The 21,424-nt window shown below is 45.7% G+C and overlaps 1 protein-coding gene across 2 annotated transcripts in view; it reads right to left on the bottom strand.

The window, feature by feature from the left end:
• Window positions 1–21,424, bottom strand: part of MOV10L1 (Mov10 like RNA helicase 1) — a 772,466-nt gene that overhangs the window by 727,051 nt on the left and 23,991 nt on the right. For both annotated transcript variants that reach the window (XM_085650694.1, XM_085650695.1), the window contains exon 2: window positions 1,036–1,220. In XM_085650694.1, coding sequence (XP_085506820.1) covers window positions 1,036–1,220 — 185 coding nt within the window. The remainder of the gene's footprint in view (window positions 1–1,035; window positions 1,221–21,424) is intronic.

Here is a 21,424-nt window from a genome sequence, read left to right as displayed (position 1 = left end):
TTTCCTTTAAGAAAAACGAGCTGCATAAAAAAAGAAAAAGAAAACTGCTTTATTTAAAAAGCAGTCACAGACATGGTGGTCTGCTGAGCCTAGCAGGCCACCATCCCTGCGAGTGCTGGCATTCCCAATGGAGTCGCAAATTGCGACCTGTCTCATAATATTAATATTAATGAAGCAGGTTGTTTGTGACTCAGTTGGAAATCGCAAACAGTGTCTGTGACACTGTTGTAAATTCCATTTTGCGAGTCGCAAAATTATGCCATTTGCAACTCACAAATTGGAAGGGTCGTACATCTGGCCCTTCGTTTCTTAAAGTTAAGCCTGACTGCTATGTGCCTTAACTATCGAGAACACTTGGACCAGCACAAATCACTAATACACAGAACATTCAATTTACATGATCCCTCAAAACTGTCCACAGCACCAGCAGCCCTGCAGCCATTTTCACAAAGAGTAAATTCACTGCAGCACCAATTAAATTCAGAGAAGGCATCTTCCAATGCAGCAACAATCAATGTAAGTACATTGGGCACGGCATTTGCAAGTCATGAAACAATAAACACAAATTAGAACCCCAGGCAAGTCTCTCTTCAAACCATTAACACAGAGCTATTTACACTGGCACCAAGAAATACCGCTTTCTTCAAATCAGAGGCAAATATGCATGATCAAATTTAAAAACAGTTATGAATTTCCAGGAAGTTTGGGGATGCAGCATCATAACTGGACTGGGAAGATTACTAAGCATGCAAGCTCACTTGCACAGGACCAGTGTGACATTAACATCCCAATGTTGTTCACTCTTGCCATGTTTACAACTTCTTTTCCACTACCGTCTTCGAATGCTGTGCAGATAAAAATTCTCATCCTCTGGGCATTCCGACAATCTTGCTGCATCTGTGTCCTCTAGTAAAGCAGAGATCCATAAGAAATAACATACTTCACCGAGGTGCCAGGTAAACAGTTCTATTTACCCCATATATGTATAAAAAATAACATTTATCTCCACCCTTAAATTTGCTTTGGAACACCTACCCGAACTGCCTTCCATCCACCCGATTTTGGATCTTCCTCGACAAGAGCATGAACTTTCTGTCCAACACACAAAGTGAGACTGCTCAACACAACGTCAGCAGTGAAATAGATCTGGTCATCAATCATTCCATAATCATTGCAGTATCGTGTCACTACTCCAGATATGTATTTTGCTCCGGGACTCTCTGTAAAGAGAGAAATTCGCCTTCAAAATGAGTAAGACATACACGCACATGTGAGTGCTTTGATACCTATAACTGTATATGTAGGTTCAACTCTGAAGAATAAACTTTGAGTAACAGGGCAACATAAGCAGCTATTAGTTGTTGATACAGTAATATAATTAAATAGTAAGTGCTTTCACAGGCAAACGCAAACTGATAAGCCAGATAACCTCCTTGATGAATTCTCCTAGTCCTCACAATCTTAATGATAATTTAGGGTAGCTCATCAGATTTGTAGTTGATCAAAAGAGTCAATCTTCAAACGTGTTTGACTTTTAAAACATCTCTCAATGAAGACAAAAACATGTCACAATTTCTCCAATCGCATAGAATTTCTCTATGCCTTTTAAGAAATCATAATAAGCCAACATCAAGGAAATTATCTGATATCCTGGACAATCCTCTGAAAATGGTTTAGATCTGACATTTCTACAATATTTTTGAAAACAAAGACATGATGAAGGAAAACCGGAGTTGTTCTGGGTGTCTCTTGATGCTATGACCTTCACTATAAAGAACAATGTCTACATTTTGTTTGCCCCTGTAAACAGTATGTATGTAGCTCAAATGGCTTCTCAAAAGTCCTTGTACCAACAATCTCTGGCAAAGTGAAACAAACCAGGGCTGGTTTTACTAATATGAGCAAAAATAAATTTTCTTCTAACTAAGGTACTATGTCATTTTTAAATCAACAATAATACATTTTTGTTTATTAAAAACCAATCTACATTTAAATATATTATATTTAAATATATATTACTGAGTGGCGGTCGCTACTCTGTAGATCTAAGTAGGACTTTGTGACGTTAGGAAATTGATTTTTGGGTTTGCTGATAACGTTTGTGAAGATTAGTCAAAAGGAGCCAAAGTTTTCATAAAAAAGTTCATCCACCTTAGCTCCTTTCTGGAAAGTTTTGGGGTGAATGTTTAAAAGGGGTCTCAAAACTTAAAATCCCCATTTATTTTTCAATAAGAAAATTGAACAGCAATACAGCGAATACGGATGAACGGAATTACAACACATTAGGCAGAAAGGTATATCTTGGTCCAGAAAGAGTGTTTGCTGTGATTTGGTGTGAATCTGTTTGGTAGTTTTTGCGAAATTAAGGTTTAACAACTTTGTATATCTAGACCGTTGGACTAAAATCGAACAAATCAAAGCCTTTTGGTTGGTGGGGGTGGGAGGGTTGATTTCAGAGCGAGCGCTCTGATTGGCTGGGTTTAACATAAAAAGAAATGCTGCAGCGGCCATTACATGACTACGAGATTTAGCCCCCTGTCTTGAAAACGTTTTTAAAAAACAATGTAAGAGGGCAGGGTAGGGACGCCAAACCTCAAGGCCTGGTGCATTTTTCAGAAGGAGAGAGGGGCATGGGCTCCCATCCTTGAGCTGATTTCAGACCTCGGGAACCCAAAGGCAATGGGGAAGTGGGGCCCCAAGTACGCAATTCCTTGGGCATTTCCAAATTAGAGGGAGGATGGGGAGCGCAGCCCACACTCCCCCGCCCTAGCCTTAGATCAGCCCCATGGACCTAGTCCTATATCTAATCAGTGTCCAAGGGATCCCAACCCCGCAGAAAACCCATCTTTGCTCCAGCCCTGGTCCCAGCTGCCGCCAACACCACAGTCGGTGCTGGCTGGGGATCTGGTTGGGGCTGCCACCCGCTCCGTGCCCCCCAATGACGCCTCCATGGTGGGTGCCCCGGATGGGCACTGGGCCACCCATTTACAAAATAAATTGCCAGCTCCCACTAGTATAGCCTCTGGTTAGGATCCAGCAGGGGGCACAGGGGCCTCTCCCTTCAGCCCCCAATATAGAAAATGTGTGGGTGCCCCAGTTGGGCTCCTAATCACCCACAGAAAAGGTTTTAAAAATGTAACAAAATAAAATAAAATAAATAATGCTATGCAGGGGCTTTTTAATTGTACTTTTTTAGAGCTTGGGGTGCCCCTAGAAGGGGCAGGGGATCCACCAATCATTTTTTGATGTTGTGGGGGGGGGGGGGGGGCAGCTGTTGCAGGGAGGGCAGCAGACCACCAGCAACATAAAACACACACACACACACAAGTCTCCTGGGTCATTAGCCTAGAGCTCTTTTGGCTAACAAAAGGGATGAGGTCAATAAACAGACTCAGATTTCATTTTTTTTACCTGACATTTCAGAAGTCCAAAGAGACAGTACTTAAAGTGGCACAAGTTTTATTTATTTATTTGATTTTCTTGGTCAAAGAGTACTGTGTTCACATTATAGGTCAACATAAGTTTAAATTACTGTACATTGCATGATCATCATGTTAACATGTACATAGTGCATTACCTTCGTTGTCCGTTAGTTTACATTACCACATCAGAGGATTATCTTATTACATCATGCATCATGTAAAAAGTAAAAACAGATTATGGCATTCAGTACATCAGAACCACATAGTCCTCAGCTAACAAAGCTTAATGAGGTGTGGCAGCGTGTATTGTACAATGAAGGTGCACTCATTAATGTACACAATCAGACCTCTGCCTGTGTGGAGCGGAGGTATTGTACCAGCGGATCCCAAAAATCTCGTGGACGAGAGGCCTGTGGTAGTTCCTCCGCATATGTTTCCAACTGTTCCTTACAATACATCATATCTATAATCCAATCTTTACAATTCAGTACCTGCTTGCTGGCCCATTTCATTGCTATTCGTCTCTTAGCCGGCAGGAGAGCCACCAGTGGCGGCTGGTATTAATGGTCGAAATGGGCGTCGCCCTCCCAACTTTTAGGAGAAAGAAGAAGAGGATGAAAAATAAATAACACTGTTGGGCATCTTAAAATAAAATTTTAGTTTGCATTTAATTGTATTTGTTTCTCCGTTTTTCTGAGGGCCGGGTGAGGGTCCGAATGAATGGCCTGTGCCCGTACGATCCTGCACTTTGTCAGGGGCCAGGGCGAAGTCTTGCTCGACCTGCAAGCATAAGCGTGAAATATGACGTCAATAGTGATGGGAGTGGTGATTGTTCATTGCGAGATGCAGAAACCCATTTGGGCGGTCTTCGCAATGGCCCAGGGCGTGTCTGGAGCAGTGCCATTAAAGTAAATGGCAAGGTGCGGGGTAGGTCTATGGAGAGAGCGAAAGGCTGGGCGTGTCACTGGCCTCCGACACTGCTGCTGCTCACTTTGATTGGCAGGCTGGGGCGGGGCCTACTGAATGAACAACCACGTCGCAGCAGCGTGTACTGATCTTTTACGTGTGTTAGGAATCGAAGAAAAGAACGAAGCAGCAGATTTTACGAAATCAATGGCCCAGAACACACAGCACGCTAGTTGGTTCCCCCTGAACTGAGCATTTTGGATTACTGCCCAGGCCTTCCAAGCTCTCGGTCCTGCCAGCCTCGTACTGAAGGGCCGGCCTGAGCTGCTCTGCCACAGGAGCTACCACAGATCAGGGAGTAACGGTCCGGACCTTGCAAATTCAAACAGGAGCCAGTGCAGCTAAAACGCACCTTTAGGCAACCCCCCCAAATCATCCTGCACATTAAAGGTAGGTTTTATTATTACAGTTACGTTTACTCAATTTATTGTGCTACATATTTTTTTTAAATAAAGGAGTGTGCGCATAGCTTCACTAAATGATACTTAATTGAATCATGTTCATGTTTGTATAAACGCGTGAGCCATCTGATGTGTGACCTGTAACTGGGCGGTGCGCCGTGCGTGGGTGTACATTGTATATGGGTTGGGTTCTAAGTGCACCCAGGGCTTTTGGGATCTGAACACCATCAGGAAACGTGGGCCCGTCTCAAGCAGCAGCAGCACGAGGGTTCAGTGGTGCACAAGATGTGTAAGTAAATAACTGTGTTTGCACCCCACTGCTGCAACCCAGCAGCGGGAATTTGTTTACAGAGAGGCCTACCCCAAAGGGCAGGAAGGGACGGGCTCACCAGCTAGAGGCAGTGAATGTGGGATGGACTGCGACAAAATGGAAGGGAGAGCACGCTTATATGCTTGTGTGTGTGAGGCAGCAGAGTGAGGAGGGTGAATGATTGAAAGAAAGAGAGAGAGGTGGGGGAGAGACTAAAGGGCAGGAGTGAGGGAGCCAGGGAAAAACATTGAGAGAGAGAGAAATACAGAAGAGAGAGAGAGTACAGGGCAGGAGAGAGGTAGACAGACTGGGAGAGTTGGGGATAGAGATTAGAGACAGAGAGAGAAAGAGAGCGAGAGAGATTGTAGAGGGCACGAGAGGGAGAGAGGAAAGAGATAAGGGCAGAGAGAGAGTGTAGAGGGCAAGAGAGACAGCCAGAGAGAGGCTGTGCCTTGTTAAATAAGATTGGCACTAGTCTGTTGGCACATTGTTCAGAAGCTGTCCTGGACGATTGCTGTTCCGCAATGATGTGTGTTGAAGAGGCCAGGCCAATGGGTGCAGACTGAGCTCTGCAGTGTGACTGAAAGGCACTCTCGCCACTCGCTGTTTATAGAATAACATGGGCCCCTATGATTTGCTAACGAGGTGATTAAACCGGGCTGAGAACACTATCAGTAAAAGCATGATTTTCACAGCGCTCCACTGGTTTCAAGGCGCTAGAATTGGGTCACCCAGCAACCTTATAAGAAGAACCACCGTCCCACAAACATAACAGACAGTGTGCACTGCACAAAAAAGCATTCCCAATGCTTCCACACACACTTTTCTATAACCGGTCACTGCAGGATTGTATTGTGATCAAAAGTAGGCACGGGCTATACTGAATAAGCAGCTATATATGAAACCTCTTTACTGATGTCAGAACTATACTTTCAAAATTGTCTTATTAACCTTCTTGCTTGCTCATATATGCTTTAAAATGCACCATTTGCCAAAGCTTTTTTCATTTTTTTGCAGGGGGATAATCCCCTCAGACCCCCATTATGACAGTCGAGCTTGCTCGCTACCGGTCACTGTTCCCGAACTTTTACGCCCTACCACTTTCAAATGTCACCAGCCGCCCCTGAGAGCCACCTACAAGAATTTGCTTCTACGTGCCAACCTGATCTTATAAATGCCCAAAATGCATACCAAGGACACATTAGGAATCGGTTCAGACAGTATATAAGTGACAGTGTTGGTTACTTCCAGCCAGTAAGGTTGGAGTTTTGCATGCCCAGGCCATGTGCAAAACGTCTGCATTGGGAGCGGTACACCTGTGACATCGGTCATCAGCTCTTAATCCGTATTCATGCAGCTTCATAGCTGAATAATATACCTGATGTATAAACTTGAAATGTATAATTAACAGGTTGCAATTTGACGTAAGCAATTGCAACTGCATGCAACTATAGTCCCAATCTTCTTTGGTAAGGACTACACCCAACGTTGCTTCCCATCGAGTGAGGGGTCTATCCAGGGCGTGGAATTGTTTGCGCTGAGCCGTAATGTAAAGTTTTGTAACTAAGCATTGCCGCGTAGTGGATGTCAATAGGACCTGTAGTGCATTATGGGTCAGTGGTTTGTCCGGGAACGAGGGGTACAAAGCTTTGACCGCAGTCTCAAGTATGCAAATATTTTTAAAGGGGTATGATGTGTATTTAGGGCTGCGTCATCCTGTGATATGCACTTTCCATTCGGGAAGACATTCCCCATAGTCCCATCTCATGCAGCACATGTATCATTTTGCGTTCCTGTTTTACCGTAAGTTGTGTGTGGTGACTCAGAGGCAGCGTCGGTGCATACCTTGGGAGTTTGTTCGCACGTTTCGCTAGTGTGTGTTCTCGAGGTGCAGACCGCTGGGTGTATCTCCGAGTTCGGGGCATACTGTCTAGGTGACGATATAAGGGTAAGAAGGGGAGTTGGGTGCATACTCTCGTATTCTACTGCTATATGTGGTATGTGCCCGTGCGGATGTAGCCAATAGTGGGCTTGTTACGCCTGTGCGCAGTAATAGTATAGTTGGAGGTCTGGTGCTTCAAAGCCCCTTGAATGTAGGGTTTCGTCAGTTCCTTCCACCCTACCCATGCGCGTTTTCCCACCCATGTCAGCCGAAGCATAGCCGTGCGTAGTTTGGTGCAGAGTGCCTGTGGAATCCATATAGGTATATTCATAAATAAACCTTGGCAGTACCACCATTTTCTGTAGCGCGATTCTATCAGCGAGTGACAGGGGTAGCCGGGTCCATGTATCTATTTGATCTTCTAACTTGGTTATTGCTTTGTCATAGTTTTCACGTAGCACTAGCTCTGGATCTCTATGTATCCAGACACCTAAGTATTTGACTGGTTCCGTCTGTCACTGCGGCGGATAGTCAAGTATTGGCTTAGTCGTCGCCGGGGTGAGCGGGATGACCCTGATTTTCCCCAATTAATGCTGAGGCCAGAAAAATATTCAAACCTAATATATTCTCGGATTAGTTTATTTAAGTTAGTGTCCGGGTATCTGGTGTATAGGACCATATCATCCGCGTAAAGCGAAATACTAACAGGGTGTAATTGGAATTGTAGTGCTGTATCTGCGTGTCTTTGTCTTATCTTACACGCCAGTGGCTCTAGTGCCCAACGTGAATATAAGTGGTGATAGCGGGCATCCCTGTCTCTTCCCTCGATGTATGTTAATGGGTTCAGATGTATTGCCATTTATTCTGAGCAATGCACATGGTTCTGTATATAATAATGTTATCCATCTTAAAAACGGCTCTGGAAATCCCATACGTTGCAAGACGTTGAACATGTATGGCCATTCCACGGGGTCTAACGACTTCGCTGCGTCTAGCAAAGCCGCAGCAGCCGGTAGTTCTGGGTTCAAGTGGTGGAACATAGCAAATATGGTCCTTAAATTTTGTGTCGTGGAACGTGATGGGATAAAACCTGCTTTATCTGACAAAACCAGCTTCTGCATCAGTGGCTTTAGTCTAAGGGCGATGATTTTGGCTAGTATTTTGGCGTCCATGTTGTTTAACCCCTTGAGTGCCCATGACGAGATGGTCTCGTCATGGGCCGCGGTTGCGCTGTGCCCATGACGAGACTATCTCGTCATGAGCCCCGCCCGCTAATGAAACGCCCGGCACAGGGCGTGGAAAGGGCGGGGCACTCAAGGGGTTAATGAGAGAGGGCGATATGACTCGAATTTAACCAGGTCTTTATCAGGTTTACGGAGAGGGATTAATAATGCCTCGCACAATGAAGGACGCAACATGCCATCTTCATATGCCTCCGCATACATGGCCGCCAGGTGAGGAATCAATAGGTCTTTGTATTTCTTGTAAAATTCCCCAGGCAATCCATCCATGGCCGGCGCTTTATTATTTGGGAGGAAATTTATAGCTTCTCGCAGCTCATCTTCTGTTATGTGGTGACTAAAGTATTCTCTATGTGCATCAGACAGCCACACCAGGGCTATGTCATCAAGGTATTGGCTTATCTTAGTGGTAGATGTGGTTGTCCCCGCAGTGTACAGACGAGCATAATAGTCTGAAAAGCAGTGTATAATAGAGGGGGTGTCGTATTTAGGCATGTCCTGTGTGTCCACTATCTGAGTTATGTAAGACGTGGTGTGCATAGTGCGTATCTTACTGGAAATCATTCGTCCTGGCCTACCTCCCTCGCCATAAACATGTGCCGTGTACTTACGGGAGATATATTTAAGTTCACTCTCCGCAAACTTGTGGTAAGTATACAATTTCCCCTAATGTCAGTCAGGAGTTTGGGATCTAGGGTGTTTGTGTATGCGGACTCTAATTGGGTAATATCCGTCTCAACCACGGAAAGCTGTCGTTGGATATTTTTGAGTATACCTGCATGTGTGCCAATGCAGAATCGTTACCTTAAAAGCCTCCCATAGCACCTTGGCGCTATCCAGTGAGTCTGCATTGTGCTCAAAGTAGTAAGTAATAGCCCGTCGTAATTCAGCTTTAAATACTTGGTCCTGCATCATGCTGGGTTGCAAGCGCCATGTATGCTGTCGCAGGGTGTGGGTGGGGATGACGAGTTCCAACCGGACTGGTGCATGATCTGAAAGGGTTTTGGGCATGTGTGTTATGGCAGTGGTCCACGTGCTTACATCCGCAGTGGCTATCCAGAAATCTTGACCACGTATTGTGAGTAGTAGAGATGCAGGTATCCTTCCGGTGGTGAGGATGACGTAATCGCCATATATCTATCATAGCATAGTCGTCCATGCTCTTCTTTTTTTTTTTTTAAAATGTATAACAATTTTTATTAAATTAAAGAAGCGCAGAGTCATCAATATAATATCACAGTGTCATTCAAGGATCACATAATACAAACAATTGGTGCTATTATGGAATAGGCGTCAACCAGTCAAAGGGTCAGCGAGCCGAGTTCTTTCCATTGCCATATCTTCTGTCGGAGAACTACAAATTTCACCTCTAAAAGCGTTCCACCCTCCCCACTTCTTGTCCCATTTCTTGGGGCAGCCTCTTAGTTTATAGACCTCTTTCTCTGCGATCATGCACATGTCTATTTCTGCCACCCACCCGATTGTCAATGGCCTCGTGCTGCATCCCCAGTGCATCGCAATAGCCCGTTTCACTAGCAATTATCCCAGTGCTACCCATTGCTGCTCTATGTCTGTCAAATCTGTGGCCTCCCATATGTTCAAGAGCCCTAACCGCGACGACAATGAAATGCGTTTGCCTAGTGTGTCAGTCATTTTTTTATTTGCCCTTTCCCACATGGGCGTATATGTGGAAAGTCCCATATGATGTGATAAAAGGTACCAGTTTGGCCGCATCCCCTCAGGCACAATACATCTGGACGCCTACCAATTCTGGCCTGGAGGACTCCGGACATATAGGATCTATGAAGTATTTTTAACTGTATCAGCGGAAGCGATGGTTTATCACCGTCTCCTTGGGGGACATCAGCGCGGTCTGCCAATCTTTATCGTCCAATAATCCTACGTCAGATTGCCAATGTTCTCGTAGAGTCTGGAAGGAGTCAGGCAAATTATTGCATAGTTTACGATATGTGCAGGAGATGCCTTTCATCAGGAGTGGCTCAGAAAGCAGTCTGTCCTCTAGGGGGGAGGAGTCTGGCAGGGAAGGAAGGTCTAGATCTTGTGTAAGAATAGCATGTCGGATCTGTAAATAGCAGAAGACCTCACCCTGTGCAAGAGCATATTTCTGTTGTAGGTCCCAAAAGGTGAGAAGTTTCCCCTTGCTGACCAAATCCCCCAGAGTAGTGATACCAATAGTGTCCCATCTGTCGAACCCCACTTGGAAGCAAAGTGAGCCCAACCTCTGAGAGGACCACAATGGTGGTCCATGCCCTCCTTGAGTATCTTCGTAATTGCTTCCCATACCTTTCATTACACGTGGACCTATCCATATGGGGATCAATACAAGTATTAAAATCTCCTCCCCATAGCGTTGCTGACGGTGGAAGTGTGCGCAGCTTGGCCCATATATCTGCAAAAAAGGAGGGGTCGTCTATGTTCTGTCCATATGCAGTGACTATAGTTATGATTGTGCCTCCAAAGTCACCCTGTGCAATAACATACCTCCCGTGATCATCTTTAAGCAAATGGAGCAGCGTAAATGGTACACCACGTTTAATGGGAAGCAATACGCCCCTGGCATAAGTAGAGTAGGGAGATGCTAGTCTATATGTGGCCCATCTGTTTCCAATTCTGCACTCTGTGGCGCTAGTGAGGTTGGTCTCCTGAAGACAGGCGACGTCTATTCTATGCCGGTCAAAGTATGCAAAGACTTAACTAAACTTCTGTGGATTTTTTAGCCCTCTTACATTCTATGTCATAAACGCCAGCTTTCTCGTGGCCTGAGATCTGCTATCCATCCCCTGTGAGTGTGGCTGCAGTTGCAAGGTAATGTTGTGAAGATACGTATATCAGAATGTACACATCAACAAACTTCTCTGCTCTGACCATATTTCTAAAACTTTCTGCCGCTACCTCTCCCTTCCCACTTCGCCATCCCAATTATAGCGAAGACATTTCCAAGAAACTGATAACGATGACCCCCACCCCTTACCATTCATAAACGAAAATAAATAAGGCTGTGGTGTACACAAGGTGGCGTAAGCTACCAGCCGAGAGCCCCGGTGACTGCGTCACATGAGAGGTCGTCCGTCCAATCCTATGAGATTAGGAAAAAAGGATTATATATTCTACATAACCTAATAACATCAAGGGGCTATCAACCTGGGCTGTAGGATGCATATCATAGCTATGACCCATGCACCTGCGCTATGCAAGTGTACAGTATTGCCCCCTTTTTTACATAATAGTTATTAAACCCAAGTTGTCATGTCCAGTACTTATCTGAGTCCACATAGCAGTGCGTGGAGTAGCCCATGAACACCGCCTCAACATCACAAGTAGCGCAGAGGAGGCTGAGCTTTATTCAACATCACAGGTACTTCCTTGTTCTTCCTGTGCGTCTCTGGGAGATTTCCAACGTGTAGGTTGTGAGTTTTTTATTTGCAGATAATTCAGCACCTCTTTGGGCTCATGGAAGACCTTACCCTTGCCGCCGTCTGTTATTCTCAAAAGAGCCGGGTAGATCATCGCGTAGGGAATATTGTTCTCGCGCAGTTTCATTTTGACTTCCAGGAATTTCTTCTGTGCCTCCTGAACTTGCGAGGAAAAATCCAGGTAGATGGAAATATCCATCTCGTTGTGGTTTAGACTACCCAGTTCTCGGGCCTTGCGGAATGCTGCATCGCGGTCTCTATAATTCTAAAGTCTCGCAATTATAGGTCGCGGCCTCAACCCTGGTGGAGGTGGTGGTGGTGCTAGAGATCTGTGCGCCCTTTCCACTATGAACACATCCGAGAATGTGTCCCTGCCAAGAAGCGTGGTCAGAAGAGTCTCAATATAGCGTTCCATGTGTCCTGTATTTGTTGATTCTGCTACACCCATGAAACGCAAATTATTTCGGCGTGATCTCGCTTCCAAATCTTCCGCCTTCACCACTAGTGCCGTCAGAGTCTTATCAATTTTCACCTGTTTTGTCTCCATTTGGTGCTGTGCATCTTCCGCATCTGAAATGCGACGTTCTGCCATGTCAATCCTTTCCGTATGTTTATCTAGACGTTCAGACCTGCGGTCCACACGGTAGGTTAAGGAGTCTATTTTCCCATCAATATTTGACAGTGTTGATTGGATCGTCGTGAACATGGAATGGAAATCTACAGTCGCATCAGGGCCCGCTGCTGACGTATTGGCCTGGCTGCCAGGTAGGTCTTCCATGGGATTCTGGACTGTCTTCTTCTACTGCTCGAAATGCAGTTTGGGCTGGTTTCGGTCTGGTTTCCCCATGTTCTGAGCAGCGGGTTGTGCTATAGTTGTTGTCTAAATTCCGCCTCGCGGGGGTCAATTGTCTTCACTTGCAGCTAGTGGAGATGGGGAGTAAACAGACGTGGTAAATGCGTTTCACACTGTCTCAGCCCAGGTAGTCCTACCACACGTATTCACAGCGCACCAATACCTGCCTTAGGGAATCTTGAACATAGAGTCTGCAGTTCTCATGAGTAGCAGGGATCACCAGCTACGGCACGGTAGGAGCCCAGTCTCTGCAACCGGCGTCACCGCCCTCCCGGGCTGTGCTTTTGTAGGATTACGCAGTGAGTCAACTCATGGGCGCATCAGCTGGTGATGACGAAGCGCCGCCGTGGCCCACCCAGCCAGACCCCCAGGCTCCTATTCCTCGCAGGTCCACCCGCAGAGAGACACCGATCGCAGGGCGCAAATCGCCAAGGAGGGGCCCTCGTTCTCGCTCAAGCCGGTAGCACGCTTCTCATGTCATGGTCCATGAGGCGTATGGTCCATGCACAGCTTGAGCCTCGTGTGTCAGTGCATAAATCTCGGGCCTTGCCAGCAGCAACCTCAGGCACAGAGACAGAACATCCAGCATAGGTAAATCCAATGGAGGGACTACAGTCTCCTGCTCTCTGTAGTGTACATGAGATGCGGTGTCTTCCCATGCAGAGTTAGCCGACCGCAGGCAGATCGTCGCGGGCACAGGCGTTTTCTGCCCCTATATCCCAAAAGCAGCTCAACTTCAATGACACATGCAGCGCCGCAAGGCCGTCCTCGGCGTCCCCCTCACCTGCGGTAGTGGCTCCAGCTGGCATCCACCATACTGCTTTCCTCACCCCGCAGTACCCGGGACCATCAGGAGCAGGGCAGGATGGAACGGCGTCTACAGGCAGTGGAGCAGCCCTGTCATTGGGGGTGCGCTCAGCACAGGATTTACGCCCAGGCTCGCCCACCACACACAACAGCAATGTCATCCCAGCCACGCGTTCTTCTCCCCCACTCCTCTGTAGTATACGAGAGGGCGGTGAGCAGCAAAGGGCAAGGCAAATCGACAGAGGCTGCAGCAGACCCAGCCAGACGTATCCATACAGTGTCTCGACCGTGCCCGCAGTGCCCTCTCGTCACCACCAGAGGGCTTGCGTAGAGGACCAGCCAGGGCACAGGCATCCACACTCCACAGGCCGCGCCTCAGCTCAGAGATCGTAACAGCTTTTTCCCCTCACAGCGTGGAGTGGGCCAGCAGAGATCGAGTCCACAGGTCCCCGACATCCTCCGGTGCAGGTATTTATAATTTGGGGACGATTGTCAGGTTATGCATGCAGGATAATTACAGGATTTGGACACGGCCGGAGGAGCTCGCTTACAGAGCGGCCAGCTCCAGGCTTGGCTAGCTTCACCCCCAAAAGCTGCACAAGTTACTATAGACAGGGACAGTTGAGGAAACTTAACACACCTCCCTCCAGCAGGCACCCATATGGGGGAAATCTCAGAACATGTACCTTATTCTTGCCGTAGCTCCATGACTTCTGAGGCAGTAAGAAGCAGTTGGGGAGATATTATGTAGCGCCTTGGCCAGAACATTACGTGATGTCTTGTGAGACTATACTAGGATCTTGCTCCACTAAAACTTCCAACCTTCCTTAAAGCCAGTCGGGGGACCCCACTCATGAGACTGTATGGCTTTGCTAAGCCAAGTTATGAGCTTTTTCCAAGTTCCCTTAACAGAGAGTGCTTGAACTAAAGCATGTTTTTCATTTTCTGGGTCTGCTTGCTGTAGGTCAGGACCGGGCTAATAAATATGCAAACCATATTGCTCCATTAAAGATCTGAATGGAGGACCGTGTCCTCCCAAAGCTCCATCCAAAGAGTACTTCGAAAGGTCTTTTTGTAAAATTTGATATGTTTTGTAGAGGAATAACCGGACCACACTAGATTAGACGGCCGGTCAAGACTCCAAAAATCCACTCACATTTGCGGGCCAGATTTAATTAGGGCAAGCTATTTTTAAGTCCTACTCAGTAGGAAGACAAACTGACTTTTGACCTCTGTCTCTGAAAGCACAGCAAATGTGACAAGATAGCAAGATTTAAAGGCATCTTTACTGCTCACAAAGTGAAAGAGCAATAAAAATGCCTTTAAATCTTGTTAACTTGTCACATTCACGTGCATTACAGTTAGGTCGAGGAGATTTTGTAAGTTACTAGACCTGATTTTCAAGCCCTGCCAGTGATTTGAAAACACGTGTATAGCAATGCGTAGCAAACTAGGGAGTTCTTTTTTTAAGGAGATGCTCTAGGAAGGAACAGTTTTTCTACTTTCGTTTTGTTGAGAATGAGAAACCTGAGTGCAAGTCCCACCTCAGCCACCTATTGGTCAGACGAGCAACAAGAAGGCCAATGAAGTTTAACCTCTATATAGGAGTGTTCAAAATCAGGAGCTCCTAGGCCTCCCTGGTCAGTCGGAAGCTTTAGCTTGACTAATGACACTCTTTACGTCTAGGTATATCTGACTGGTGTGCAGATCCTAAGTGTGAGTGGGAGTGTTGTGGTCTGTGAAGAAGTGCCCTCACACACCCCAAAGGATGTCATGCTTCATCATTGGCCCTGCTCCTCGCCGGGCCTGCGCTGCAATGCCCAACGGGCACCCGCAAAGGGGCTCTTTAGGGGAGATCTTTTTTTGAATAAGCCATTAGGTGGACTAGGTAGTGAAGTGAGTGCAGAGTGGTGTCTTAAAATAGGTCTAGGGAAACCCTATTGCCTAAATTGTATTCCTAGGGTGCATTAACCTAACTAAAAGCAGGAAGCCCTAACTGGAATGGTCCTAAAGGGCATGTGTGGTGTAAAAGGTCGACATGTTTCTTGCCTGTAGTAGCCCCCAATGGGTGTTGTTGCAATTTGTCAGGACCAAAAGTTATTAGAGAAAGTATCACAACTCTAACACTACCGCAATGCTGGTCCTGAAAATGGCGAGATACAGTAGTTACCAGCTTTGCATGTGAACACCAGGTCCGATACACCTAGAGTTCTGTGGCCCCTCAATTAGTAGGTCTAGGATGACGGGTGCTTTTCAACAGAGCACGCTCCCGCACATTGAAGGGAACCAGAGCTGGGGTAGAAACACAGCTGGTTGCCACGCCGCCTTCCGTTGTAAGAAACGACGTGCTCTGTTCCACTCGGTTCCGGCGGTGATGGGTAGGTCTGTCATCTCACATCCACAAGAGTGTTGGACACTTTAATTCGGGGTCATATGTCCCGCTAGATACTGGTGAGGCGAGGCTATTAGAGCATCTAGGTTGTACTCAACATCTGTGGGTACTTTACCTACAGGTTCACATCGTGGGAAGTAGGTTGCCCACCTCACCACCCCGTGTAGATAGTTAATTTTATATGGTCCTGAAGAATGGCCATTGATCTTTCAGACATTTAAAGGCAAGAAACAGGTCGACTCCTTGAGAGTAGAGCGTAGAGCGTAGTTATCTTGACACATTGTTCTCAGATATTCGCCACTCCGTATTTTTAACCAGGCGGTTAGCCTACCAGAATTAAATTACTCTTAGGACTACCCGACCTGTTATTATCACATTTTTTCACCACCGCACCACATCTACACCTGCTAGGCCCCTCACCCTCACTGCACCATGCGGCAAGGAACAAAAGACCTCTGCCAAAGAGCCCATCATTGAGTGCCCGTCGGGTATTGCAGCAGCGACCAGACGAGGATCAGGCCCAAATGATGAAGCATGACACCTAGCTGGCTGGGTGTGTGAGGACCCTAGTTCCGAAGGGAGGGTTCCCCCTCCCTCCCTTCTCTGTAGGACTACCTTGTCTGTACATGGCACCTACTTGTATCTTTCTCTCCGAGTCTCTTGACCCCCTCAGGAACTGCATACCCTCTTCATTCATCATCTTCACAACTACTATATCTCGCCATTTTCACAACCTGCATTGTGGTAGTGTTAAGAGTTGAGATACTGTCTCTAATAATGTTTGGTCCTGACGAATTGCCACAAGACCTGTTAGGGGCTACTACAGGCAAGAAACATGTTGACCTTTCACAAAACCAGGGATGTGGAATTCCTATAGCCCGACGCCCAGGACATATTGTTTGGGGTCCAGGGCAACAAGTTTTAATGTGCATTTTGTCCTTGGGACAAGCAGGCCCAACCCCCTGCAGCACACACCCTTTGGCTGCCAGTTTGCAGTACCACATTAAGGATCAGGGAAGGGTACTGCCTGCAGTTAAGTTAATATTTGTGTGCATATATTAATGCTGTTCAAACTTGTATTTGTGGTTCATTAATTGAAAGCCTTTATTATTAGGGTGAGCGCTCTCAGTAAATGTAGGTTCTGACTGCACTACTGACAGTGGTTCCAGTATGTGTACACACGGTTTCAAAGTTTAGCAATATGAGGCTATGCATAATGCTCCCAGAATGCTCTCGGATTAGATGAAAATATTTGCAGAAGCTTGAAAGCAAGATTAATGATTCTTTGCTTTCAATATAAAATGTACCTAAACAATGAAGTAGGAAACTTTTTTTTTTGCTAAACTACTGTAAAATTTCAGGTACCATTTCTTTGCAGCATCATTTAGTAAAATGTGTTGATTCATGCTAGTATTTCCCCAAAATATTCATATTAGAAAATCAGTGTAACCAGTTTCAATAAGATTTTAGGAAACATAAAAATAAACAAGCATTGGCAAAGCCAGTAGGGCTGAAATGGTGGTCAGCTTTTTAGTTTTGGCAATGTGTGACTTGTTTCTGCTAGGTTTTTGTAAATCCTTTTTGATGTGAGAGCTGCCGGACCCTCACCATTACAACAAGCATTGGCAAAATCAAAAATTGTTTTTGGTCTCAAAAAAGCACACACTGCCACATTAGTTACTGGCACTGAACAAAACTTCTTTGTGTGCCGATATGCTCCTTGTGAAAGAGCAGAATTCTGTCACTCACCGTGAAGCCAGCCGATACAGAGAGAGAGATTTTTAATAAACACAAAATGTCATGGTTGACGCCAGACCAAATTAGGGGCCCAATTATTTAAAGAAGGTCTCAAAAGTGGACCCTTGGTATATGTCCTTTCATTAAGGGCAGCTATCTGGCTTTCCTGAATTCACAAGAATTTACAGCAGTAGGGAAAGAAATAGTACTCCCAAAAAATATTTGTGAACTGCATTTTAGCATGAGCAAATATGCATGTGTAGATTTTCTCATGCGAAAACCTGAGTGTTTGCAAGTGTATTTTCCCTCCAACCACTTTTTTCCCCAACTCTGGAAGAAGGTTTACGTCTGCCATTGTCAGGCGTAAATTTCCAAAATTTCTCAGTATTGGAAAAGATTAGAGACAAGTTGTTGAAAAACTCTTAAAACATGCAAGTAAGTAGGTTTGCACAGACTCAAAGGGACATTACAACCCTGGAACTATTGTTACAGCTACCTTCAGTCCCAGTATGTAGATCTGCGGAAACGTAGAAACATAAAGGGATTGCTAGTATTCAAACACTACTATGGTATGAGCCCTGGCATAATCAGAGAGGCTATATAATGAGATTGCTGCCATAATTTGTCGCCGCACAACATGACACCAAAGGGACAAGTGGATTTTGTTACAGGACAAGTAGATTTATGAAGCAACCTGCCCCATGGACAAGTAGATATTTTAATAAATTCCACACCCCTGCAAAACACATGCCCTTTATGACCAATGTATCCTGCTTTTAATAGGGTAGTGCACCATAGCAATGAAATTTAGGCAATAGGGTTGCCCTAGACCTATTTTAAAACACCACTCTACACTCACTTTACTACCTAGTCCACACACCCAAATGCACAGGCTTCATCAAAATAATATCTTCCCTAAAGAGCGCCTTTGCGGGTGCCCGTCGGGCACTGCAGCGCCAGCCCGACGAGAAGCAGGCCCAATGATGAAGCATGACATCTTTCGGGTGTGGGAGGGCACTTCTTCACTGACCTGAACACTCCCACCCACAGATAAGAACTGCACACCAGTCAGATATACCAGTTTAGGTTTGGGAGTACGTGTGCAGGACCTGCTTAAATAGCTCCCGGTTCCTTTTGTATAGAGAACTCTTTATGTCTACCAACATTGCAAATTAAGTCACGCAAAATCCTGTATGGAGAACAAAAGATTTTTCCTGGGAATTTTTAAAGGCATGTTTGAGAAGCTATATAGCAACCAGGGAAGCATGATCATTTTGGCTAGGGCAATTCTGCCAATTGTGAGTAAAGGTGGCGATTTCCAAAAGACTATTTTGGAGCCAATCAATTTAGTTGAATTACCATCTGAAAAATCCGGATTAGAATGATATATGTCGATTTCCAAATAGCGGAATGTTTTGGGTTCCAATTAATTGTTTAATTTCCCCATCTTCATAGTGAGTCCTGGACAAGCGGGGGTAATGGGAACCGTTAGACCAATTAACACCTGAGAATGATGCCAGAATAGAGTAATTCTGGCTCTGTAATATTGGAGAAATGTCCTCACAGGCATCCTTTAAGTATATGATAATGTTGTCTTCATATAATAAAATGAGATGTATTGTATCAGCCAGAGGGAAACTCAGGTTGCCACCCGTCAGTCAAAGTTTAGAAGCTAGTGGCTCTACAGGTAGGGCAAATAAGAGAAGCGACAAAAAGCACCTCTGATGATTCAGCTATATGACCTTCCAATCCTACCACTAGCTGTTGAGTCAATAAACAATAGTTTAATCTAACTGAGCATTATAGGGCCAAGTTCAGACCTAGCCACATCACCAACCCTATTTCCACATAAGGGTTTCAAAGGCCTTTTCATCTTACAACACCAAGCAAGCTGCATTTGGTCTTGTCGAACGTTAAGGGAGGTGCTTCTGACAGAAGTAAATCCATTTTGGTCAGGATAGATCAAGTCCTGGAGGCCCCGGCCTAGAAGCAGTCTCACCACCAGAATCGTACTGAGTAGTGATCATTTAGTATGGATACAGGCCTGCAGGATGACTGTGTGTGGGTCTGTACCTGGCTGGGACAAGGAGACAATGAGGTCATCCCTAAGTGAGGAGGTAACCTACTAATTTCAGCAGACTTGTTATAGAGTTCAGGTAGTGTGGGTCAAGTTGTGATGCACAGGAGTTATATAATTTTATAGATAATTCACCCAAGCCCAGTGTTTCACAGTGACAGTTCTCAACGTGCTCAGCAAATTTCTTGAACCGAGATCAGTTCTTCCACTGCTACTCTATGCTCAGGAGCAACAATTGGTAATCTCAGGCTCTACAAGAATCCAGATATAGCCACGTAGGCACCATCTGTTATTGTGGTACACGTACACATTCCAGTGTAATATTTAGGATTTCATTTTGTGTATAGACTATTGTCCTCAGAGAGGAATGTAGAGCAGTGATCCAGGCAAACATCTGTTCTTGTCTGGTGAGGCGAGTTAGCAGTGTTCCTATTCTGTCTGCTTCTGAGGGGGACCTAGTTACCGAAGCTTTGTAATCCAGATACCTAATTATTTTGAATCTGAATACATGCTTTTGACTAGTCTCAACTAAGGAGGCATTGTCTGTTTCTCACCGCGTATCATGGACTTGAAGTCTTCAGCTCATCTAATTCAAGTAAACGTTTTTCAGGCCCCCCTGTAGTTTGTATGCATTTCTCCCTCCTGACAATTTTAAATGCATCTCACTCGGTAAGGGAGAGATAACAGCACCCTCATTTGTTTCAAATTAAGTACTAATACCTTCTTCAATGGAACTCCTTGAGGCTGGATCGTCTAGCATTGTGGATTGCAACTTTCACAATGGTACAGAGGGCTGGGTTTTATCCAAGTGCATACAAACCAGCATGGGGTTATGATTGGATACAGTTCACCGATCAACCTCAACTACACACATGGGAAGAATGCATACTGAGAGTATTCCCCAGATCTAAGAAACATAAAGCTACCTCAAGATTCATAGATTTAGGACTAATAGTTGCCAAAAGCCTAATCACTAAACGTTGGAAAGCTAGGTGACCCCCGCCTTCAAAAATTGGAAGAGCTCACTTGTGGTATGGGCTCAGGCAGAAAGCACTGCACTACATAGGGAGGAGATAGCTGGCTTGTGTAAATATCCCACAGCGCAATGTTGGGACCCGATATTGGAAAAAACCCACAAAATAGTCTTCTTCAACTCCATTCATACACATCTTGAGCGTATGGGGTCAGATCAATTTTGCCTGGGTGGGGATTTTAATTTGCTGATTGAGCCGGCACGCGACAGTACAGCGTCAACTGCCGACACCAAGCCAAGTTCCAGGAGGGTGCTTCTGGATATGCTTGATGGTCATGGACTGGTGGACGCCTGGAGGTATCAGAATCCTGGCCAGGGTGGATGCACACACTACTCAGCACCTCACAATACCTGGACCCGGTTGAATTACTGGTGTCCCTCAGCAGAGGTAGCGCTATGGATCAGCGATGTGACATATTTCCCACACACACTGTTGGACCATTCTCCAGTAGTGCTACAACTTAGGGTTCCATGTGCAGGGAGGGGGGGGGGGGGGGTAGAACGCCCATGGCGATTTCCTGCCATGGCTCTGAGGGACACGGTATTTGCGTCTGAATTAAGCGCAGCGATCAGTGAATATTTCACCTTGAATGTGGGCACAGTGTCATCCAAGGCCTCGCTCTGGGAGGTGTTTAAGGCATAAACCAGGGGAATTCGCATATCAAAAAGACCAGGTGTGCTTCGGGATTTGAGGTATACTAGCACACGTGTAGAGGCATAGCTGACAGACCTTAATCAGTTGGTTGCGCAACCCCTGAGCCCCCCCTAGTTTGCGGCACCGCTCAACCGTCCTAGAGGAGTTTCAAGAAGCAGCTGAGTGCGAGGCACACTATCTCGGTAAATACACAACTGCTAGGTGCTATGGGGAG

Source organism: Triturus cristatus, chromosome 4_1, assembly GCF_964204655.1.
Source record: "Triturus cristatus chromosome 4_1, aTriCri1.1, whole genome shotgun sequence".
NCBI classification, from domain to species: Eukaryota; Metazoa; Chordata; class Amphibia; order Caudata; family Salamandridae; genus Triturus; species Triturus cristatus.
This window is presented reverse-complemented; position numbering and strand designations above follow the sequence as displayed.